The sequence below is a fragment of the Elgaria multicarinata genome, chromosome 4 (assembly GCF_023053635.1).
Source record: "Elgaria multicarinata webbii isolate HBS135686 ecotype San Diego chromosome 4, rElgMul1.1.pri, whole genome shotgun sequence".
In the NCBI taxonomy this organism is placed as follows: Eukaryota; Metazoa; Chordata; class Lepidosauria; order Squamata; family Anguidae; genus Elgaria; species Elgaria multicarinata.
The window spans coordinates 93,120,532-93,145,847 of NC_086174.1; the positions used below are offsets into that span (position 1 = coordinate 93,120,532).

A 25,316-nucleotide genomic window follows, 5' to 3' on the forward strand; every position below is an offset into this window, starting at 1 on the left:
CTGCGCGTTTGCCTTGCTCGGGCGCCTGTCGCGGGGCTCCGTGCCTGGAGCGCCCTTATCGCGTGGTAAGTCCCTCTTCCTTGCTTCCCTCCTTGGACTGACAGATAATTGACTTCACGGAGGAGGACCCTCCCCTTCCTTCGATCTTTATACGCCTCGGGAAGGACAGAAGCTTTTGTGTGTTCTCCCAGCTCTTCCTCCTCTTGTGCGGCTACTACAGTTGACAGCAATTTCTGGTTTAATGGCTGGGCAGCCAGCATTCCCCCCACCCACCCCGGCAAGACCCCTGTGTTTGTCGTGACTGTTCAGGAAGCAGAAATTCAGAAGCCGCCTCTAAATGAGATGCAAATGAAGGAAAAAGCATCACCTGTTGAATTTCTGCTTCTTATGCAATACTTATAGGCACAAGAGCCCTGAAGGGAAAAAATGGTCCCACTGTTGTCCATGCCACTACTCTTCCGCTTCCGTGTTGTTGTTTTTATATATCCTTTTTGTTATTTATAGCTCTCTGTATTCCTGTTTTCCATTTTTCGCCTTTGATAGCAAATAGTTGTAATCACTTTAGGTGGGTGGGTTTTAAGGACTATTCCATTTAGTTATGCTTTCCTCTTGCCATTATTTCTCCAGTTGTTGTTATTTAAGCTTATAATAAGAGCAAGTGCAAAAAAAAATAAAAAATCAGGAAACATCCCATTATAGAGATGAAGATTAGCTTAAACTCATTGGGTGATATGACTAAGTCATTGGGTGATATGACTAAGTACTGTCACAAATATGTGGAATCTAATTCAGTATTTAAAAATAATAATGAGCTTCAGTTTAGAGAACGTATACACTTCTCCTAGCTCGAAGGATTTAGTTATGATCTCAGCGTCTTCATGTGACTGCAATATCAAAGAGTTATTTTGGAATGCATGCAACGATTTTTTTTTTTAATGTTAAGCCAGTGAATCTTTTCTTTTTCCTTACATCTGCAAAAACGTTGGAAAAGAAACTCAGCTGACAAATAATAGGGGACAGCTATCACTTGTAAGTTTTGGGCTTGCTTCCAATAAGGATAGAATGCTGGAATAGGTGAATGTTTGTTTGATTTAGAAAGGCATTTCTTATAATACACTTGATTTATCTCACAGTCCTATATTAAGAATTAGAAGGCAAAGATCTAAGCAGAAAAATACTTGACCAATCTGAATAGTTTCCTTAGTAAAAGATGTGGCTACTGAAGGAAAATCTCTTTACATTTTTTGAATTTCCCAATGTGTCAAAGCTGGCCAAGGAAGGAACGAGCTAATTTGTGTGCCTTAAATACCTTGACCATTCCTTTATGTTTGTTTCATAAGTAAGAAGTTGCCTTAAATGAGCATCCATAAGTTCATAATGGTAATCTTACTCTAATTCCATTCTCTTTCCACTTGGAATTTTGGGGGATTCTTTTAAAAGTATGGAATATTTTTTTTCATTCTAGAATGTTCACTGAAATTGTGTTATTTATAAGAGATTTAAATTTTTGAGCTGTTCTTCTAGAAATGTGAGTTTATTATGTATCTGTAAGGTATGTTGAGGACTAGATATTTGCCCAGGTCCAGGTACAGTATGTGCATAAGCACATGGAAGCAACTTTTTGCATGCCTATCCCTTGCTGCATGTGGAATATTGTCATCTTATTGGTGCACATATACAAATCATTGTCCAATTTGGGGCTCTGTGCACAGACACAGGTCAGAAAAGCAGCAGTTAGACTGCTGAGAGTGGGGGCCTAGATTTACACACACACCTATACACACAGCTGATCAGTTTTATTGCCTGTTATCTGACAACACGTGTGTAACTAGATTAGGTCCAGAAAAAGTTCACAGAACCTTTATTGATAACCAGAACTAATGGTTTCTATTTTGGTTTGTTTTCCTTTTGCCAAAGAGAAATGCATTAGTTCAATTATGTAGGTTAGTTTGCAATTCCTTCAGTAATTCTGGGAATATTTGTAATAATTGTTTGTATAAAAAGTAGATACTGCATCAGTATAGCAAACAGTATTATTTCATGCACTAACTGCTAGCTAAGTTAAACATAGTCACTCCCATCCAGCTAGGGGTTTATGCACTTGGAACTAGGTTGCTACATGTATTTATTTATTTATTTTAGTACTTTTATCCTGCCCTTTAGCCAAAAAGGCTCTCAAGGCGGCTTACAAAAATATTTCTTAAGACGGTCCCTGCCCACAGGCTTACAATCTAAAAAACATGACACAAAGGAAAGGGGATAGGGAGGGAGGAGGGGGGGAAAGCAAATTCAGGCACTTGATTCTTAGTTGCAAAGTTCAGCATCTGCTTCCTTTCCCTCGAATGGCCTTAGCAGCAACAGTTGGTAGCAGGAGGGAAGGGTTTCTTAGCTGGAGCTGGACCCGGACCCTGGCACGATGAAGAGGTGCCTGGCTGCTGCTTCCTTTCCCTCTGGTGGCCTTAGCAGCAACAGTTGGTAGCAGGAGGGAGGGGGCTCTCAGCTGGAGCTGGACCCAGGCACGATGTATGCTTGGATCTAGCTGGACAAGGAGCAGCGCATGCAAACGTTTGCTGCACATGGTGTTCCCTCTTTTTTGTTCTGTTTCCAGCAACAATGGATGAAGCTGTACCTGATGTTTCTGAGAAGCTTATAGTCATCCACTCAAAGGTTCACAGAGATACTATTCTGGCTAACTTTGAAGAACAGAGGAGAAAAGGTTTTTTGTGTGATATCACTTTAATTGTAGAAGATGTTCACTTTAGAGCACACAAAGCTTTACTTGCTGCCAGCAGTGAATATTTCTCAATGATGTTTGTTGATGAGGGAGAAATAGGCCAGTCGATCTATATGTTGGAAGGGATGGTGGCAGATGCATTTGGTGCACTGTTGGAATTTATTTATACAGGCTATCTGCAAGCTAGTGAAAAAAGTACAGAGCAAATTTTAGCCACTGCTCATCTCCTTAAAGTGAATGACTTAGTAAAAGCATACACAGAACAACAGCCAAATTGTAGTTTGAATAACAAGTTATCCACCATTCCTAATGGTGAAACCACAGTACCTATCTTGACAAACAAGAAAAGTGAAGATCCACCAAAACGAAAACGTGGAAGGCCAAGAAAAGTGAAGAACATCCCAGAGGAAAACCTGGGGACATCTTCTACTGAAGATGTGCAATTAAAAGAGAACAACTCAGTTCATAATAAGCAAAATTATATAAAGAAAGATACTATGGTGGAAGACAGAGATTCCAATGAACTGATTCCTGTAAGCGGAGAAGCAGGAGAAACTGAACATGCTTGTAGTTCAGATGCTGTGGTGAGTGTATCCACTGAAAAAGATGAAAACTCTGACCCTAAATGCCAAAATACACAGCCCATTCAGAGTCGTTATAGCAAACGTAGGATACGGCGGTCTGTCAAGCTAAAAGACTATAAACTTATTGGTGATGAAGAAGATAGTGGACTGAAAAAGAGGACTAACGGGAGAAGAAAACATACCGGTTCTGAGGTTGAGTGTAAAGATTGTGGGAAACTTTTTAAATATAATCATTTTTTAGCTATTCATCGAAGAAGTCATACAGGTAGGTACTGAACAGTAGTTTATTTCATTTAATGTCATAGTTAAAATAACATATGCAGCCTGCTTTCTGATTATTGAACTGTGGTTTTGTGGTTATTGTGTGACCACAGGTTAATTATTAAATAGTAATATAAGATAAATTACATAAACCTTAAAATAATCAAATTACGGATAAATCATTAAGCATTTCATTATATAGATAATATCCATTAGTTTCAATAGAAATGGCAACTTTAAATTTATAATTGCAAAATAAAATTACAGCACAATCCCATTACATGTCTACTCAGAAGTAAGTCCCACTGAATTTAATGGCACTTACTCTTCAGTAAGTGAGTATGGGATTGTAGTTTTAATTATGTTTAATAAAAATTGAAATCTTGGCAATCTACAGTATGATTCTTTGAAAACCTTTTTCTCACAAACATAAAATGCACATATAAAAGGTGTCAACTTACAAATAATTGAGCTCTTATCAGAACTTTTTTTTAAAAAAAAAGTTTCTGAGAAAATGACCAGTGGCTTTCTCTCTTAAAACAAGAATTCAATGTCTATCACAAATTTCCCTAGTATAGAAATATAAAATAAAGAATGACCCAAATCCTCATGGTAAAGATATTTCTTCACCTGTCTTCTAAAATTAGTAGTTGCTAACTGTTAGAGCTTAGCCACTGTTAGGAATTTATGAGAAATTTGTTTCAGTTCATTTTTTATCAGAATTTACACAGTTTTCACATTCCAGACCAAACACGGACTTGGGCACAATCTGCGATAGAAATCAGAACACTTATGAGCTTACAACTTGATTTGCGGACAAAAAAACCCATTCAATAGCATGCGTACATTTGAAAAATCGGCATGGAAAAATGAGTACTTTTGAAAAATGTTTTTCATTTTTTCATTCAGGAGCACAACTGATGCGCAGATTTGAAAAAATATGCATGGAACTGTCCAGCAGATTTTCATGTGATTCAAACATCCTTAGAGACCATGTATGTTTTCTATAGAGGAGATTTGTTTAGTATAATTAAATAAGGGCACAGTCCTATGGAGATGGATGTAAGCTTCCAAACTTGGAGGCTTGCAACCAGCCAGCGCAGAGCCGGATGAGCGGCGGAGGCAATCTTTGCCTCCATACTCTTCCTGCTCTACATTTTAGCTAGATGGCATTTCCCTCCATCTAGCTGAGGCATCAGGGGGAGAGGGAAGGAAGCCTCCGAATATGGTGTAAGCCAGTCTCCCCAGCCTCCTTTTCTCTCCACCACTCAGAAGGCCCCCTTTACCTTCTCTCCAAGGTCAGTCTTGAGATCTCGGAGAGGCAGCCAACACGGTTCTTTTCTCAACAGCTACAAGGGTGTGGGGAGCATGGACTCCTGGGTCCAAAGTCAGAGTGGTGTTATTTGAAGGACCACCTACACCCATATGAGAGAGCTTCGGCTATTGGGCGGTATAAAAACGTAATAAATAAATAAATAATATGAGCCTAGCCATGTGTTAAGATCATCATCAGAGGCACCAGTTGCTGGCCTACCATTAAGATTGGTAAGGTTGGTGGGTAGTAGAGATAGGGCTTTCTCAGTAGCGGCCCCTACACTCTAGAACTCACAAGAGATATATGGCTGGCTCCATCTATTTTTAAGAGGGGTCTAAAAACATACTTCTTTTCTTTGACTTTTACTTGAAAGGTATTTATTATTTATGCTGCTTTTGTTATTGATTCACTTTGAAGTGGTTTTAAAATTTACGATTTTATGAACTTGTTATACTGTATTTAAAAAGAAGTTTGGTTTTTCTGTTTTAAATTATGTAGTTTGAAGCATCTTTCTGTCAACTTGAAATGTCTAACTATTTGCCATTCACAGACCTGGTACCTTGTTTTTAGGGGAGCGCCCATTTAAGTGCAGTGAATGTGGTAAAGGCTTTTCCCAAAAACACTCTCTACAAGTTCATGAACGGATGCATACTGGAGAACGGCCATACACCTGCACTGTTTGCAGTAAGGCTTTAACAACGAAGCACTCGCTCCTGGAACACATGAGCCTGCATACAGGTACAGTCCTAAGCAATCTAACTGTGCTAAGAGTATAAACATAAGATTGTAAGAATTGCCTGATTGGATGAGGCCGTGGTCCATTACAGCCAACGTTGTCTCCAACGACAGGAAGACTGTTGCCTCTGGGCCATTACAAGCAGGGCTTGAAGGTGGTGACTGACCCCAGTGTTTTGTCCTTAGTATCTTGTATTCACAGGTGTGCTGCCCCTGCACATGGATATTCCAATAGCTGGTCAGGCTAACAGCAGTTCATACAGGACTGTGTTTGCAGTCCTGTTGCACAACAATCCATTCCTGGTTTCCCCTGGACAGTAGGCAGACTGTGATCTACCTTCTGTCCAGCCCTTCTTTAAGCTATACAATGTATAATATACAGCAGCCTTGTACCCTCCAGATGTGTTGGACTGCAGCTCCCATAATTCCCAACCAGCATGGCTATTGGCTATCCTGACTGGGAATTATGAGAGTTGCATTTCAACACATTTGCAGGGCACAAGGTTGGGGAAGGTATACAGTAATACCGTCTGTGATTGTTTTGAAATGTCTTCTGGAATCCTCTGTTCCTTTTCTTTCAGGTCAGAAGGCTTTTACCTGTGATCAGTGCGGAAAATACTTCAGCCAGAAGAGACAACTTAAGAGTCATTACAGAGTTCACACAGGTATACAAAATATAAGAGGCAAGGTATATTCTACTGGAATGTTTTCAAGTTTTGGCATGCTCCTAATTATGACTGATTAATCTATAATTTTTCACTAGTTATTTACTGTGCATTCCAGAAAAAGTATTTCAACCAGAACTTCAAAAATATTTTAAGATATTTGCTTCTTTAGAATTATTCAAAAAAGATGTATGTGAAAGGTATAACAAGATATAAGAGAATATTTATATTTTCTGTGTTAAGGAGAAATGCTGCAGTCCTTCGAATTCTTACTTTGGCCTGGTTCATACATAATGCTAACCCATGGTATGGGTTATTGAATTCTGAGTTGTCATGAATGTGTGAATGCAGGCACACTAACAAACCATGGTTTGTTAATCACAAAAAACCCAGAAAGAGAACCCAAGTTTTGTTGTTGGGTTGTAAACTCTGGGTTATTTAAACAAAAAGTTGTCATTACATGCAAATCCAGAAGCATTGGTTATTCAGGGGCTGTTTTGCCAGGCTACAGAAGCAGCAGGCAAGAGCAGACCAAAACAACCAGCTTCACTACATACCAGCAGCACATTTGGGATACAGGAAGGGAGTGGGTGAAGGAGGAGGAAAACAATCCAGGATCTGAGAAGACAAATCATAGTTTGTTTGATCATCTTCCAGACAAACCCTGGGTAGAGCAATAAATCATGGGGAGGCATTATGTGGAAACAGGGCCCTTGAATATTCAAGTCAGTGAAGCTATTCCAGAGTTGAGGGGGGGAAACGCAGGTTGGCTTAGCACATGATGTGGAAACACAAACAAGCATGAGTGAGCCACACTTCCGGCTAAAGATATAAGAAGTGCCCTGATGCTGGATCAGACCAAGGGTCCATCTAGTCCAGCACTCTGTTCACACAGTGGCCAACCAGCTGTCGACCAGAGGACCTTCCAACCTATGTTCCCCAGCAACTGGTGTACATAGGCTTACTGCTTCTGATACTGGAGGTAGCACATAGCCATCAGGATTAATAGCCTTTGATAGCTTTCTCCTCCAGGAACTTATTCAACCCCCTTTTAAAAATCATTAAAATTGGTGGCCATTACTACATCTTGTGGTAGTGAATTCCATAGTTTAACTATGTGCTGTGTTCAATGTACATTTCCCTAGTAAAGAAAGCAGATGCTAATCCCAAAGTGGGTGCTCCTGGATTTCTCTGTGGGAGAAATAGACAGTTCATGCCTTCAAGCATCCCCCCATCCCCACTTTGACACTGAAAGAGCAGTTTGACATTGTTATGATTTCTATTTTTAAATTTCCACCTAATGTACAAAGCTGTTCTCGTACCTTTAGCATTGGATTGGTAAAGCTTTTGTTTTACATCTGGGTTTGAACTAAGGAAAGAAGCTGAGAATGACAAATATTCTTCTTCGCACAGGGGTTCTGCCATCTCTCCAGTTGTGTGGGCGACTCGTGACCCTCCAGATGTTTTGACCTACAACTCCCATCAGCATTAGCAATGATGGGAATTGTGAGCCAAAACATCTGGAGGGCCACCCACACTCTAAGTGCTTGCTGTCTGTAGCATTTAAAGTAACTGTTCTGTTAAAAAGGTGTTTTGCCAACTCAAGTCTCCAAGAAGACCAGGAGAAAGATGTCAGATATGTTGATGAGCTTCATCTCAGAGCTGGAAGAACACAATAACCATTGTCTTATATTGTTTCTGTTAATTGTAGCATTGATTTGGTTTCAGATGTGTTAAATGTGTGAGTCTATTGTGAACCGTGAGACAGATGTTTTAAATAAAACAAATTCAGAAAAGGTCGTGAATCCTTTTTTTTTTCTTTTTGTAATAAGGCCTTTCGTTACCAGAATGTAGCCTGTGTCATCGCAAATTCATGGATGCAGCTCAGCTAAAGAAACATTTAAGAACACATACAGGTAATAGCCCTCTCATTCTGTTTGACCAAAGAGGTGTCCTTTGAACGATGCCACAAACAGTCACATACGGGTTTGGCTGCTGTGCATAGCACTAGGCAGAAATGCTCAAGCAAGCAGGTGAAAGAGAGGCCTGACTTCCTGCTGAGAGAGTTTAACACAAGCCATCCTCCACAAGGTGAAAGTTATGCACAATTGAATTCAAAGAGGCAGCCATAAGCTCTAGAGAATAAACGAGATTGTAATGGATTCATATCTTGTTACAGTGAATCTTTATGCTGCTGGATCCATGACATGCAAGACTTTACTGATAACTTTTATTTAATGAAAACAGATGACTATGGTGCTATGTGATTGAAGACCATAAGCAGATTGGCAAAAGGAAATACTTATTTTATTATTACATTTAAATCCCTCTTCTTGTGAGATGCCTTGGGTTCCTTGCATGTTCTCTTCCTCCCTGTTATATCTTCACAACAACCCTGTGATGTAGGTTAGACTGAGAGTCAGTGACTAGCCCAGAGTCATCCAGTAAGTTTCATGGCCAAGTGGGGACTAGAACCCAGATCTCCTGAATCCCAGTCCAACATTCTAACCACTGCACCACACCAGCTCTGTATATGAATATTAATAAAGTGCTTTATGTTCTTCATAAGGATAGAACTACAGAGCACTTCAGGATAACATGCAACAAAGCTTTTCAACAAAAGGAAGCGTTGACCTGTGAAATTCCCTACCGGGGTACTCTCAATCCTTCTGATGTTACCTTAGTGGTGTGGGAAATGCTGACATAGATGCTCCTCCCAGGCTCCCTTGGTAACATTGGAATTTCTAAGCCATGTGCGAGGAGATTCCAATGCTGCTCCTTCCTAGGCTACTATTCGCTCATTACCAAAGGGCAGTGAGCCTGGCGGTAGAAGAAGCTGCATTGTGGGGTCCTTCCATGTGTCCTTGGTCTTCTGACATTACAGGAGCAGTGTAGGAGGAATACACAGTGCAGCAGCTTCTATGCTGCTAAGTGAACATTAGAAAAGGCTTTGAGGTAGAATAAGAATAAGATATTAATAAAGCAAGATATTGGCCCTGTTCAGAAGACATCTTAAACCACGGCTCTTACCATGGTGGTTAAGCCAGAAAGCTGGGCCGTGTTCAGACAACACTTTAAACCATGGCTTTAACCACGGTGCATAAAGCTTTTTGCCTTAGTCACTGTGGTTAAAGCCATGGTTTAAAGTGTCTTCTGAACACAGCCCGATTTTATGGCTTAAGCACTGTGGTTAAAGCTGTGGTTTAAGGTGTCTTCTGAACAGGGACAATAAAAGATACTGCCTTCTGTGTTATCTGTTAGGTACCAAACTTGTTGCATGTTACATACCTGAATAAGAGTCCCTTTTTTACTATTCTTTAAATTCTAAAAGGGCTTTTAAAGCAATCTTAAATATGGGGCCAGTATAATCTGCCACTGAGAATAGTGGTTCTACAACACTGATAATTCCTTTTGATGCTATGTTTCATCATTTTTGATACGCCCTATGATAAGCAATTTTGTGTTGATGCAATAAGATGTAGAGTTGAGCTGTAGTTGCATCATTAGTAAGTTACTACTCAGATGACCAACTCTTGCACATTGTAAGAGAGGCTATTTTATTTCCTTTAATTAAGAAGTGTTGGCTTGCTGTTATCCTAACTAATGAGTTTTTGTAGGTGAAAAACCATTTACATGTGAAATCTGTGGCAAGTCTTTCACAGCAAAGAGCTCTCTTCAGACTCACATCAGAATCCACAGGTATGCCATACTTTCTTTTCTTCTGTATGTTTATGGGAAACATTTGAGTCAGCATTGTTACTGATTTTGTCCCACTACCTAACTATATGGCTGCAGTATAAATACAAGTCAAGTGAATGTTGTATGCTGACACCTTGTAAAATGAATACCTATGTTCACAGTATATCTGAATTTGTGTGCAAACCTAGAGGTTTTGTGACTAAACATGAATTCCATGATATTTTTAAGTTCTGGTACAAATAGCAGTCAAAGAGTTATGGCCTTTATCACAAACTGCTTCCACCAGCACTGACACACTGATACATATAATAGTCACAGAGATTAAGTATTTGTGTCAGAACAATCCCTTAAATGATCTGCCCTGTAGGCCTGGCCATGGATTGCACAGCTATCTGCTTACTCCCAGATCAATAAACTAGACGCAAAACCATATCAAGGAATGGTGGGCAACATCTGTGCTGCCACATGCACCGGAGTGACATTTTTATATGGTGGTCATAAATTGCATCACGCCTGGCCAAAAAAAAAAAAAAAAAAACAACCTGTACTTGCAGGCCTATTTTTTTTTACTTTTTGGAATTTTATGTGCACTGAATGGTAGAAATATATGTAAAATAAAAGAACACTGGGCGAAAAATGCACATTTTGGCAGGATTTGCACATTTTTGCAAGTGCAAATTTGTGCAAATTCAGGAAATTGGAAAAAAAATCCAATTCCTTCAATGAGTGGACAACAGAAACAAAAGCACCTGATAATCTGAGAAATGCAGACAGAACGGAATTTTCAAAATCTTTCAATCCCTAGTTTTGTCCACATAATATATGTTTCTTTTGAAATACCTGTGTCTTACAAAGTATTCACATACCTGATGAATCCAAAATGTCGTTCCCTTGCAGAGGAGAGAAGCCATACTCATGTAGCATTTGTGGAAAATCCTTTTCTGATTCCAGTGCGAAGCGAAGACACTGTATCTTACACACTGGTAAAAAGCCTTTCTCTTGCTCTGAGTGCTATGTGCAGTTTGCACGCTTAGACAACTTGAAATCTCATTTAAAGATTCACATAAAAGAAAAACAGCTACAGGAAGTAAACACTGCTTCCAATAGCAGCACTACAGAGGAAGTCCGGAACATTCTTCAGTTGCAGCAGTATCAGCTCTCTGCCTCTGGAGCCCAAGAGATCCAGCTCCTGGTCACAGATTCAGTGCACAATATAAACTTTGTGCCCAGCCATAACCAAGGCATTAGTGTTGTCACTGCTGATGGTTCCCAAAATGTGATGACAGACCATGCAGGCGGTCTTACCCTTCTCACTCAGCCGCCCCAGCAGTTGCAGAACTTGCTTCTTTCAGCTCAGCCAGAAACAACAAACCAGATTCAGAATATCAATATCGTGAGCAGCCAAATAGAGTCTGCACAGGCTGAGCAAATGCATGTCATCACTCTCTCGAAAGAAGCCTTGGAACACCTCCATGTCCATCAGAGTCAAGCAGAAGTGCTTCAGATAGCAACAGGAACATCACATCCAACCCTGCAGGTGGCCCAAGAACCAAGCCAGCCGTTTCGCATCAGCCAAGATACGGTCCTCCCTCCTCAGATCAACAAAGGACAGACCCAGGCTGTACATGTCTCTGAGTCACCTCGACAGACTCTGTCTGTACAGCAATCATCTGGTGACCATCATATTGAGAGGCAGACTTTTTAAAATGCAGGCTGATACGCTTTTTAGATATTTATCAAGTTCTTTCTTGCAGACTAGATCAAGTTTCATATATATTTTTTAGAGTTTTATTAATTTAAATTTACATTGATCTGTATTTTCTTAGCTGAAGTCCATAGTCATTTTGCCTGAACTGCAATAAATATTAACGTATCTAATTAAAGTACTTTGTCATCTCAGTGGAAAGGAGCTATGCATGGGCTTAATTCTCTCATTAAAATGAATGGGCTGCACAACTTAATTTAGGCTGGATCATACTATATTTTTAGCAAACCTAACAGCAGATATGTTTTATTTATTTATTTTTCTTCTACATGCTCATTTTATGACAGTGTGGGCCCAACAGAAAGCCAGGTATGGATCGCCCCTGTGTTTGTGTTAACTAGGGTTGTGTGAACCTTATCTCCACTGAGGACATTTACAAATACATGTGCAATATTGTAGGTTAAGCCACAATTTCCATTCCATTGATGCATACACACGTGTAATTTCAGAAGGGAAGCAAGAGTAAAATTGGATCTCAGAGCACATATGCATAGGCCATCTTGGAAAGTGCTAGCTACAAGCTTAAAATAATGTTTTGTTTTGCTTGTTTTATATTTCACATTTAGCTTTGTCCATACACATCACAATCCAGTCTTAATTATATGCAGGCCTGGTTTAGACATAATAATCTCTGTCTAGTAAGCCGCCTTGAGAGTCTTTTAGGCTAAAGGGTGAAATAAAAATGCTAAAATAAATAAATAAATAAAAATAGTAAGCTATGGTTTATTAGACCAAGAATGAGCATTGTGACTAAGCATTCCCTCCTCATTCCTTTCATGCACATTTATGCAATACTCCCAGGACTTTTTAAACTACAGTTTCTCATTATGTTGGAAATGAGAAAATGCAGTTTAAGCTCTGACTACAGTCCTGCTTTACAAACAGGAAGGGAGCATGAAGGTACAACATTCATTCTCAGTTTGAAAAAACATGGTTTGTTGTACCAAGATTGTTATACCTGAAATAGGCTGTATTCTAGTTGTGCTAGTCGTGGAGCAGACGTTACATCAGAATGTGTATCCTGCTTAAAGTAATGCAGTGCTGATAAACATCCATACTCAGATATGCGTTTTGATGTACATTCAGCCTCGCTTTTCCCTCTTTGCCTAACTTGTACAATAGTTTGCACATTCAGTCACTTCCCCCCACCACAGGTTGAGAGTTGATCAGATTCAATTGAATATAAGGAAAGCTCAAGATAATTGTCTGTACCAGTGAGAAATGGAACCTTGCAGGTTACCTTAGTATCATTGTGTTAAATAGTTGGAAGAGCTATGTTAAGGGAGGTGGTGGGAATTTGCGGATTGGGTTGCACATGAAATTAGAGGAGAGGGGTACAGAGCATTCAGTCTTGCAACCTGTCCTGGTACTTTAGGCAAAATTATGGACCAGGATTATGACATATCATGCCTGCGCTGCTTTAACCTCTCTATGCAATTCTTTGGAAACCAATCTGTATCTTTTGGCTGGTTTTAGTCTGTTCCTCACTTGTACCCAAAGATCTTGGTGTACTATACATCATGAGCTCCTGCATAAGCAAATTCCCCCATTCACTTCAGGGAAAGACATGTTCTGCACGCATCTCTTTGCACATGCAGAGCTGTCCCTTCTAGTGAAATAAATGGAGAAGTCCTTGTGGGGTATAGAGATCTCTATATGTGCGTGTGTATTGGAGCCTCAGAGCAACCTGTGGGCTCTGGACAACTGCCTCTTCCCTGCGTGAACCCTCAAACTAATAATACAATGGGGTGATTAGAATCAATTAGTAAGAATCTTTGGTTCAGTTATTGACTCTGCCATCAGTGTCATTATAGCCAAATTATGTAAATTTTCTGTGCCTTAGCTTTTACACTTAAAAAAGAGGAATAAACATTCATCAAGTACAACTGTTATTTTTAAATGACTATCATATTTTGCCTTCAGATGTGACACTGTTTCTATTCTAGGTTAAAATTGGCTGAAGTGCTAATAAAGATCCTTTCAAAACATAAAAGATTTAAGATATCATGTATCTCAATAAATGGCTTGCAAACTGTAGAACTGTTTACTTGGTGAAAATAAAAATGGCAATGTCCTTGTGAAAAATTAGAATGTTATTAAAAATATATACAAATGGCAGGGAGATCTGGAAAAGAGACATGAAACCTGGAAATTTAGTTACAAGAAATTATTCTGCTTCTGCATTTATGATTCCAATATGGTAATAGTTGCAAAATTAAATCATTAGATTAAGAAAAAAAAGATGCACTTTTCTCTGTTAATAATTAAAAATGTAATGCTTTCTGTTTATTCTCATATGTAAAATGGAGCTGTTTCTCCTTTGAAATAAAAACACCATGTGTAAACTTATCCTTTCTGTGTAGTTTATCTGAATGCTGCAAACTCCTCTTGCTAGTGAAGCAAATTCACAGGGATTTTGCATCCTGTTTGTTTCAATCTTTCTTTACCAGTCAGCTTTACTGGTTCTGCTACATGAATGAAAACCACTTACACCCAGGGTGCTTCCAGATGGAGGGGTCCTAGCGCTAACAGTGTAGCTCTTCCGTCTTCCTTCCTTAACCAATGATGCATGGGAGGGTTATAAAAGGAAGATCACAGTGTCTGGAACCCCTGTAAAATTCATTGAGTGAAGAACCCCCAAAAAAGCCTTTTGTGAAAGCACCCTCATTTGTTTTAGGAATGATCAAACTTTACAATAAATTATAAAGGTAAAGGCATTATTTCAGAAAATGGTTTGTCTATCCAAATTCAAAAGTAAATTGCATTTGACTTGTTTCCCCATATTTTTAATAATGGAAAATATGGTTAGATTTGATGGTAACCTTTTGCTCTAATAAAGCTTTTCTGCTGGCTGAACATGGGAAGAGATTTTATCTTTGTCAATTAAATCTCCCCCCTGCAATCCACTATGTCCCCCCCAAATATTTTCTATAGGGTTTGAGGGCCAGTCAGAACAGCTGGGGAGGTGGTACTATGGGTCATAAAGACAGCAGGGGATGGTAAAAATCACCTCTCCCCCCCCTTTCCAACAGCAGGAGGGTTCTGAGCATAGCTTTGCTTCAAAGATGCTCCTGCCAGTGGTATAAAACTCTGAATTTAATGTGTAGCATGTATCTACAACTTAGATAATTACAATAAATGATAAAGCTATATCTGTCTGAAGAACTATTGATTCTGTTAACTGTAAAAATATAATGATATTAAGGTGAACTTTACCTGGGAGTGCTTTATGTGATTAGTGTTGCATTGTTGGCAGCTAAAACAAGGTTTTATCCCAAACTGTCAAACATATTGGCGCCATGTTACAAGTTTGAAAATTAGAACTGTGATTTGGTTTACCAATAAGGGGTTGCAAATTAAAATCAAAATGTTATTCTATGCAAAATAAAAGGTTTTCATTGTGGTCTCCAATGTTGGCCATATTCTGGACCTTCAGTTTATTATGACATTTAAAATAAAATACTAAAAAGCATGTGTGGACCTTTGTTAAAAGTTTAGCCAAGAAGTACAAACAAGGCTTACTGCAAATGATTCCATAATTACATGATAGAAATTTCTAATAATCATCATTCCCTTTCTTAACAATATTCAGTGGCTGAACGCCAATCCTTATATAGCCAAAATAGAAACACCCACACACAAGGGAGGTGTCAGCAGGGCAGCGAGGCCAATGAGGGCAGCAAGTAGCACACTAAAGGGAATCCCTCAGTTAGCCTCCAGGGTCGAGGCTTGTTGGAGGGGTGGAGCTAGGGAGGGAGCCTCCACGAGCCAGATGGGAGCTTTCACAGGCTGGAGGTTCCCCATGCTTAGAATAAAGTATTCTATAGAAGGATGTGGCTGGCTGGCTGCTGGAGTCCTGAACAGGAGCCTCCACACTGCAACATTTTGTTGCAGGTCCCACTTGTCCTTTTATATCCAATAACCTGTACTGTAATATGCTATGGAATTTTGTGACTGTGGTTTGATTTGCTTCAATGGATGAACTGCCCTATGTCAGACGGATGGGACAGGCAAAAGGAATCGGCTGTTAATCAGATTCTGAAGAAGGCCAGGCCAGGCAGAAGGACGTAGAAAGAAGCAGCCAGAGGACATAGAAGGCAACACACTCCATTAAGCTGAGGAGCCTACCGAAAAAGGGGGGGGCTGGTACAGGTACTGATGTAAAAAACGGAATGTGGACAAGAGCAGGCAAGGAGGAGCCTGAAGAGAAGGCAAATGGAAAGAGAATGGATAAAAGAGAGTTCCCTGTTGCCCAGATCTGCCAAAGTCAGGAAAGCTAAAGCTCACATCTAGATTTGAAACCTCCAGCTAAACCCTCGGCAACATGCTTCTAATCTAACAATAGTGGTGTGCATCTTAATTGCACTTACAAATTCACTATTTTAATATAAGTAGTAACAAGAGCCTGGAAAGAGGACTAACTGTAAGATTAGCATTTTCAAACCACTTTCCCCATAGTACCCTTTCCCTTAAAGTCAGTAAGCTCACACTATTCAATGTGTTTTGAAGGCTAAAACCTTAACAGCCCAATTCTATACATATATACTCAAAAGTACGACACATTGAATTCACTCCCTAGTAAAAGTGTACAGGATTGCAACATAAGAGTTGTACCTTCCAGATATTTTTGTAGAATAAACCAATACAGCAATGCCTTTTGTTGCTGCATGGCAAAAACATGCAACAAAGTTGCGCGCGCACACAAAAAATCAACATAGTTTAGTTACAATTGCACATACACATTTTACTTTCTTATTTTAAGTGTTTATTCCCAAGTTCTTTGAACTCTGATCCCACATACGTGACTTGGAAGCATGTGCCATTTCTATCAGTATGGCTAGGATTGATTGATATATTTAATATCAATAGCTCTTTACCACTGCCATAATAATAATAATAAAAAATGGAAAACTTGGATACTGTACTGATAACATCTCTTAGCATCAGACTTGTAATCGCACAAAGTTGATCACTTTGACATGCAGTGTTGTATAAATATGCTAGAAACAAGAACCAATCATAGGCTAGCAGAACTCACAGTTGGATAGAATGGCAGCATCCGATTGGTGTTGCTATGGTGAATGGAATTGTTTATGTTCCTGCTGCTGCTGCTGTTTGAGGAGAAAGGGACAAGCGAAGCAGCAAAGGAAGGAGACAAAACTTGAGAGCCATGTTGGCTAAGAATGCTGTGGGGCCCGTGAGGCAGCAAGTGGAGGTTGTGGGACTTCTTACAGAACCCTCCTTTCACATGGCTGTGTATGCTGCAGAGGTAATGCAGAGCGCCCTCTCCTTCCTGCAGGAGCAGCAGCAAAGTGTTAACATCTACTGTTCTCTTTTCTTGTGTACTTTTTTCTATAAGCTATTTGCCTAGTGAGCTGTTGCATTATCTACAGACTGTTGCCCATGTTGAACACAAAGCAGATCCTGTCAGAGTATGAGTGTGGTTTAGGCTGTTATTATTTTTACGGGTTTATTAAGAACCTCACTACTTTTATTGATTTATTTGAAAGTTCTAATTATGAACGCCCTCTTGTAATATTTCTTTAACCTGCCTTTTGTCAAATGTATTTACTTAGCAACCTGCAGCAGTTTCAGCATTTCATCAACTGAATTGAAAGTACATTCTGTGTACTTGTAGAAAGTACATTCTACAACACTTAAAATGAAATGACATTTACATCTCCCAGGTTCAAAACAGATGGTCATTTATTTAATGCTGGAGTGAAAAACAACTATTGTCCTCAAATTGCAGTTGTTTAACTTGAAACAATTTCAGATTTTGGTATGGATGTGGCCACATGGCAGAAGGAACATCCAAACTGGCACAGAATAACCACATCCGATTCAGATTGCTATGGTGAATGGAATTCAGCCAATGGATACTTAAAAGGTTAAAAGAGGAGGGCCAGGATCTCTTCTCGATCCTCCCAGAGTGCAGGACATGGAATAACGGGCTCAAGTTAAAGGAAGCCAGATTCCAGCTGGACATCAGGAAAAACTTCCTGACTATTAGAGTAGTACGACAATGGAATCAGTTACCTAGGGAGGTTGTGGGCTCTCCCACACTAGAGGCATTCAAGAGGCAGCTGGACAACCATCTGTCAGAGATGCTTTAGGGTGGATTCCTGCATTGAGCAGGGGGTTGGACTCGATGGCCTTGTAGGCCCCTTCCAACTCTGCTATTCTATGATTCAGGCAATGATTCCCAAATGTGAACAGGACACGTTTTTCAGCTACTACATTTATGGATTTGCAGCTGCTCTTCTATGTAAGTGAGGGTCTTGTTCTTGCATCCCCAAGGCAGATCAGGCCCTGCCTGGTTTTAACTGGCCTTTGGCATTTGAAAATACAAACCTGTACATAACTTCCAAAGTATTTCTTTTAAAGGTGTCTTGTAAATATAATAAATGTGGAGTGGGAGGTAAATATAATAAATGTGGAGTGGGAGGGAGGTGAGATGCAGGGAGCCAAAAGGCAAAGCTAGAAACTTGTCCCTGCCCAAAGACATAGAGCTAATCCTGGAAGTATTTATACTCAAGCTGGGTCGCTGAGGACCAGTGGACTGAAGAGGGTGTAGTTAAATGCAAGGGGAGGAAAATATGGCATTTTTCACCAGCCATCTTATGATTGTCACCCTGACATCAAGTTGTAATGTCAAGAGAGCTTCGGCTATTGGGCAGTATAAAAATGTAATAAATAAATAAAATAAATAAATAAAATAGATAAATATTGTATTCTCCATGTTGCAGATAGTGCTGTGATTGGAAGAGTGTGCTATAACTGCCCAGCGAGTACATGGCTGAGGGAAGAGGGATTTCCTGACTCAGAACTTATGATCTTCACTGCTGTCATATATTTTTTTCTCTTTCTGTTTTCAGCAGTTTTGCTGTCACACATTAAATGGAGCAGAAATCATTTTTTTTTATCACGATTCACTCATATAATCCCTCATTCACAAGTACATCTCAGCCCAGATCTGTTGCCATGGAAACATAGTTGTATCAATTGGTCCTGAAATAAGTGATACAAAATCATAGTTGCAAGTGGAATGTTTCCATTTCCACCAATTATGTGTGTTTTGAGAGGACCATTATGAAATGTAACTGGATTTGTACTTTACTTTTTCATGGTTTCATTTAATTTTGAATATTTAGGCTCTGAGGAGAAATTTTCCAGCCAAGATAGCAGAGCCTAAAGTGCTTCCTCTGCTGCAATTTGCATGGGATGAATATCTACAGGACAAAAAAAGGGTAGGTGTTACTTACAAAGTAAAGTGGATTGGCCTGATTTAGTGAGATGTGGGTCTTTCCCGGTCTTACAGCAGACACTCTCCTATGCATGTTTCAGACTGCATGTTCTATTCCTCTTCCAGGTTATGTTCATAAAAGCTCTTCAAGAAATGAGGCCTTATCTGTATTATACTGAGCACACAAGGAGTTTTAAATGTCACTCTAAGTAGTTCTTGCTTCCTCTAATGTTAAATTTATGCTTGAGGTAACTATCAGTGTTTCTGCTGCATTTTAACACTTTGAATCCATCCCTCATTGTCTGTCCATGTCCCTCTTTCTTCCTCTGCTCCTCTTTATGTATTTTGCAGCACTCTCTCTCTCACACACACATAATCAGTACTAGTTTTATGAGGAGTAAGACACACATGGGACAAATGTGCTGCCTAAAACAGTAACATGTTTTCTTAGAAGTGAGGCCCATTAATTTCAGTGGGAATTAATGTCTAGTAAGGTGCATATGATTGCAGCTTTATTCACTGATCAATGGCCTAGCCTTAAGCTTGAGACAGCAAGCCGTTGTTCGCAAGAAGATCTGCTTGCTGGTTGATGCTCTACACCAAAAGATAGATTCCAGATGTTTTGGACTTCAGCTTTCGGAAGACTCTGCCAGCATGGCCAATGGTGAGGAATGCTGGAAGTTGAAGTCCAAAACATCTGGAGACCTACTGCCTGCCCCCCCACCCCTGCTCTACCTTCTTGGTTCAATGGACAAGTCTGAAGTAGCCCACTTCCTTGTAAAATCTGTCCAAATTGTCCAGGTATTGTGACAAATGTTACTTACATTTCTACTATCCTAGTCCAGTGGAACATTGATTAGGGACATCACCCAGGACCAGTGCAGAATACAACAGCTGTTCCTAGCATTCTTGCTTTCCAGCCAATCCAAATACACACTTGAAATGCTCAGAAATAGCCAGTAAGTGGCTGAACTTCTGTTCATTTTTAATTTTCTCACCATTGTATAATATCTATGTGTTTAATTCACTGTTTTACTATTTAATGCATTCATAGGCATGTGCAGCACATTTCACCCAGGTTTGGGAGCGGGGGAAAGGAAAGTGTTAGGGTGGGTGGGTGGGTAAGAGTGTTTTCCATCCAGGATCTTTGAAAATGCCCCCCTCCCTTCTGCCTCCTCCCACGATCCCCTCCTTCCTCGGCTTCCTCTGCCCCCTTCCTCACACACCCAAGAAAGATGCAGCCATTCAAAGTGGACACCACACCTTGTCTCACCTCCCGACCTTGCCGGTCCACTGCCAGGCAACTTACTTTTCCACTGCGCACCTGTCCAGCACACAACTCCAGGACCTGGACAGGCATGTGCAGTGGAAGAGTAAGTTGCCTGGCAGGAGACAGGCGAGGTTGAAAGGTGAGACAAGGTGTGGTGCCCCCTTCAAATGGCTGCACCTTTCTTGGACACGGGAGGGAGAGGATCACGGGAGGGGGCAGAGGGGCTGCCTGGGGCCTGTTTACAGAGGCGCTGGAAATCCTCCTGCTTCCAATCCTGCCGGCCCACTGACTGACTTCCTTAGCCTGCCAGGGACACACACATGTGCCACATTGCCAGTGCACTGCCTTTTTGTCCTGGACTCCAGGTCTTAAAGAGGCAGTGCACTGGTGATGTAGCACGCATGTCCCTGGCCCACTAAAAAAAGTCAGCCAGAGAGCCGGCAGGGATAGGAGCGGGAGGTGCTGCATGCGCCTGCTGCTTTATTATTTCTAAGCACCCATGGGAACGGGAGAGGGGAAGCGCAGCCCTCCCCTCGAAGATATTAGGGTGTGCCTGGGCATACCAGGCACACCCTGTCCACACGCCTATCAATGCATTTACAATTTAATGCACACTGATCCTTAAACATTGTCATTTTGCTTTCTGATCACAGGAGTTGAAAGGAGAAATATGGGAATATCCCTCCAACGTGATGTGTTTTGTTGATGGCCAGCTTCTTGGAGATGAAAAAATGCTACTAAAGTGGGCTTATGATGTTTGGGATTATCAAGACTTTAAACCCACAGCACTTTATGAAGCCATTACACAGGATTTCCTTATGAAATACATGAGAAGCAAAAAGGTAGGGTCTTCATTTTCAAAATGAAATAGACACATCTTTGAAGATCTGGGGTCTGACAGAACAATATTTAGAACCTCACTGACTACCATATTTGGGATTATTTATTTATTTATTTAGGTATTATTACATTTATATCCCACCTTTTTCCCTCTTGCAAGGAACCGAAGGCAGTTCACATAATCCTCTCCATTTTATCTTCACAGCTCTGTGAGCTAGGTTGGGTTGAGAGTCAGTGACTGGCCCAAAGTCACCCAGTGAGCTTCATGGTTGAGTGGGGACTAGAACCCGGATCTCATGAGTCTCATCCAGCAGTCTAACAACTACACCATACTGGCTTGCCCTCGGGTTGGGTTTTGATTGGCTATGTCCCTGTGATTTGTTTACTTTAATCTTTATAGGCTCAATTCAGAGAGGGTGGTCAGGAAGGTGCTGTGGACTTACACACAGACACACCCCATCAAACTTTTTTTCCATTTCCAGATAATTCTAACCATAGTTTGATGTAATATCCAAATCAGGTGAACTTTGCTAAACATTAATCTCCAAATCATGGTTTCAGTCCTACTTCAGAGCATGATTTCGAAGTTAGCACTAATCATAGTTTGCCTGATTCAGGCACCATAGCAGCTTATATAGTAAGATGAAATCAGCACAGGCGAGAGAAAAGGAGGAGTGTGAACCCACAGCACATGCCCAATCCTCTAAGCCATGGTTTGGTGTGTCATAATGTGATGTCCGAACCAGGCCAGAGTATATACCTTCTCTTGCTTGCAGTAATAGTCAGTTAATGTAGAGGATGTTTCCTCATCATGGCTGCCATTCAATGAGGGCAACATGGAACTACAGTGTACAGCTCAGGATCCAAAGCATGGGCTGAATGCATATGATACAGTAACCTTGCTGAAGTTATTTGAGTCTAGCGGGGAAGACCACCTAGGCTGGGTTCCCTATGTATGCCACCCTGAGGTTCCTGGAAGAAAGGCAGAATATATAACAAATCCCTCCCAAGTCAAAATTGGCTAAATAGCAAGGAAAATAAATGCTTTGCCCATCGTAATGGGAGACTCTTTGACTGAATGCCAACTAAGTCTTCATCTCAAATTTGCGGACCAAATAACATCATGCAACAAGTGCTCAGGGAGAAAGCTCACAGGGCCCGTCCTGCCCCAGCAAGGAGGTGTTGTGTGGCACAGGGGGTGGGTCACACGTGGACACGTTTCCAGCCTGTGAAGACTGTTTTGACACTGGGTTTCATTTTTATCAGAACAGAAATGTTATAAATATGTAATTGGAACAGGAAAAGTAAGTTTATTCTAATAATTTACCAAGGAAAGCTATTTTTAAAACATAGGGCTTGTTCAGATGACATGCTAAGCCATGGTTAAGCCGCTAACCCTTTTGCAGTAAATGGTTAGTGAGCATATTTAAACCATGTTTATGTAGCCACCATGGTTAGGAATGATTCACACGATGCATGAAGTCATGGTTCACACAACACGCTAAGCCATAATGTTTAGCTCAAAATGCTTAATCACTGTGGCTTAGCGTGTTATCCGAACACAGTCACTATATTGCCTTCTCTAACTTGTATTAAGCTTGTGAACTGCCCAGAGAGCTTCGGCTATTGGGCGGTATAAAAATGTAATAAATAAATAAATAAATAAATAATTTCTTCAACTGTGCCTTCACACAGCACCAGCTGATCTGCTCCAAAGGAGTGATCACAGAGTTCCTCTTGTGCAGGTGGATATACCTTCAACACTGCCATATATGTGGCATGATGGATCAGAGCTCTTAAGTCTCTATATCAGGGTATGCAGGTTTAGAGTTCTGGGGGCTAAATTTACAATGTGGTCATTGTCGCATTCTGTAGATGTTTGCCAATTTTCAGTGGCAAATGGCTATTATTAATTTATTTATTTATTGCTGCTGTTGCTGCCATGAATTTCAGCAGCAGCACTAGGGGTAGGACAGAGTGGGCCACATGAAGCCACGCCCCTGCCTTACAGTCTGTTCTATTTTACATAATCCTTTAAAGAGACCTTTATGTTGTTTATTTCTTTTCTTCCCCTCAAAAGGGACAGCATCTGAGGCAGTGGTTTGGAAACTGTGTTCCAGAGAAATGGCAAACTAGGTCCTTAAAAGAAATTAATGGCAAACTAGGTCCTTGAGAGACCGCTTGACCTTCCTTCCCCTCCCTCGTCCAAATAGCATGCTCACAGGAGAGTGTTCGGTATATTTTAGGTGCCCTCTCAGCTCATGCAGGATGACAGTGAGGCCCTTTGTGGTGAATGTGCACCTTAGAATGCACCCTAAAATCTTCTACATCATGCAGTTTAGTTGATAAAAAAAGTTCCCTGAAAGTAGAAAATTGGAAAAGCACAGCTTCAGCCAAATCAGTGGCTTTCTTACTTACTGGAATCCACCCTTTTGCCTTCTGAAGCATGACTAATAACCATAAGGGCAAAGTCTTTATCCGATGATTCAGCATACTCCTACACTGACCTCTGGGTTTGCTTCCTTTATCTTGGCAGCATGTGTTTGTGTTCTTCGAGATAGCTATTCAGGAGGTGCCAATCGGAAAATTGCTCTTTGAGGTAAGTTAAGGTGCATGAGAAAAATCAAACGTTGGAACTGGAGGCAATGCTCAGCATTCAAATGATGCAAATATGCATATTTAAAACTGAATTTTAAAATGCTTAAGGCCACAGTCCTTGGGTGCTTCTGAATGAGGGTTTAATTGTGCAGTTGTCCTAACTCATTCATGGAATTTCATGGGGTTGGGCCCAAACATTGTGGTCTTTCACTTGTATCCCTCCTGTGTTTTCCCAGCACTTCTTCCATCTTTTTTTTTTCTTTTCACAAAATAATCCATTAAAGAGGGAAAGTTGAAACACATCCACAGCGCCTTTTGAATGGCAGTGCTAGAAGCCCTCTACTTGGTATAAAGTTGTTGATTGGTATTTTAGAAATCCATAAGGTACAGATCTGCATAAAATTTGCATATACTATTTTATGCATATAGATGTAAATTTAGAAACAATTACAAGGATTTATTTAGTCATTTATTATTTATTTATTAATTTACAACCAAATCACACCAAATATAAATGTAATTAATTTGCACCCCACCCCCAGGTAATTTCAAATCAGTAGTACCTCTTGAATTACAATTAACTGAGAGTTGCTATGAACAGGTGTGGAAAATGCACAAAAAGAGTGGCTTGTAGGCCTTCATTAATGAGCCCATTCACAGACAACACTAAAGATGACAACTTTTACACCAAAAATGGAGTTTCAAATATGTAACAGAGCACTAATTGAATAGCAACCCAATGGCAAATCAGGGGGTCCCCCCAATTAATTTCCTAATTCCCACCCATGTTCTTTCCCAAAATTTAATCCAACAGATAAATCCAATGACAAAAGCCATCTTAGAAGAGGCATTCCCACATTATTATTATTATTATTATTATTATTATTATTATTATTAATTTATATAGCACCATCAATGTACATGGTGCTGTACAGAGTAAAACAGTAAATAGCAAGACCCTGCCGCATAGGCTTACAATCTAATAAAATCATAGTAAAACAATAAGGAGGGGAAGAGAATGCAAACAGGTACAGGGTAGGGTAAGCAGGCACAGGGTAGGGAAAAACTAACAGTAGAAAGTAACAGTAGAAGTCTGCACAACATCAAGTTTTAAAAGCTTTAGGAAAAAGAAAAGTTTTTAGTTGAGCTTTAAAAGCTGTGGTTGAACTTGTAGTTCTCAAATGTTCTGGAAGAGCGTTCCAGGCATGAGGGGCAGCAGAAGAAAAAGGACGAAGCCGAGCAAGGGAAGTAGAGGCCCTTGGGCAGGCGAGAAACATGGCATCAGAGGAGCGAAGAGCACGAGCGGGGCAATAGTGTGAGATGAGAGAGGAGAGATAGGAAGGAGCTAGACCGTGAAAAGCTTTGAAGGTTAACAGGAGAAGTTTATATTGGATTCTGAAGTGAATTGGAAGCCAATGAAGAGATTTCAGAAGCGGAGTAACATGGTCGGAGCGGCGAGCTAAGAAGATGATCTTTGCGGCAGAGTGGTGAACAGAAACCAACGGACTGATATGAGAAGAAGGAAGGCCAGAGAGAAGAAGGTTGCAGTAGTCCAACCGTGAAATAACCAGTGCATGAACAAGCGTCTTGGCAGAAGAGACAGA

General features: G+C 40.4%; 2 protein-coding genes across 5 annotated transcripts in view; both read left to right on the top strand.

Moving 5' to 3' along the window:
• ZBTB24 (zinc finger and BTB domain containing 24) lies at positions 1-18,999 on the top strand. 4 transcript variants are annotated; one of them, XM_063124801.1, is made up of 7 exons: positions 1-65; positions 2,609-3,583; positions 5,465-5,632; positions 6,211-6,294; positions 8,127-8,210; positions 9,912-9,993; positions 18,913-18,999. In XM_063124801.1, exons 2-7 carry the CDS (start codon positions 2,614-2,616, stop codon positions 18,917-18,919), a joined length of 1,395 nt encoding a protein of 464 aa, XP_062980871.1. In that variant the 5' UTR covers positions 1-65; positions 2,609-2,613; the 3' UTR covers positions 18,920-18,999. The 4 variants fall into 4 exon arrangements, with proteins under 4 accessions (XP_062980871.1, XP_062980869.1, XP_062980872.1 ...); XM_063124799.1 differs by lacking the exon at positions 18,913-18,999 and adding an exon at positions 10,891-14,107; XM_063124800.1 differs by lacking the exons at positions 1-65; positions 18,913-18,999 and adding exons at positions 1,010-1,029; positions 10,891-14,107.
• Positions 16,920-25,316, top strand: part of PPIL6 (peptidylprolyl isomerase like 6) — a 14,010-nt gene continuing 5,613 nt past the window's right edge. The window contains exons 1-4 of the mRNA XM_063124803.1: positions 16,920-17,027; positions 18,913-19,008; positions 20,928-21,116; positions 23,651-23,713. Coding sequence (XP_062980873.1) covers positions 16,929-17,027; positions 18,913-19,008; positions 20,928-21,116; positions 23,651-23,713 — 447 coding nt within the window. The 5' untranslated portion in view covers positions 16,920-16,928. The remainder of the gene's footprint in view (positions 17,028-18,912; positions 19,009-20,927; positions 21,117-23,650; positions 23,714-25,316) is intronic.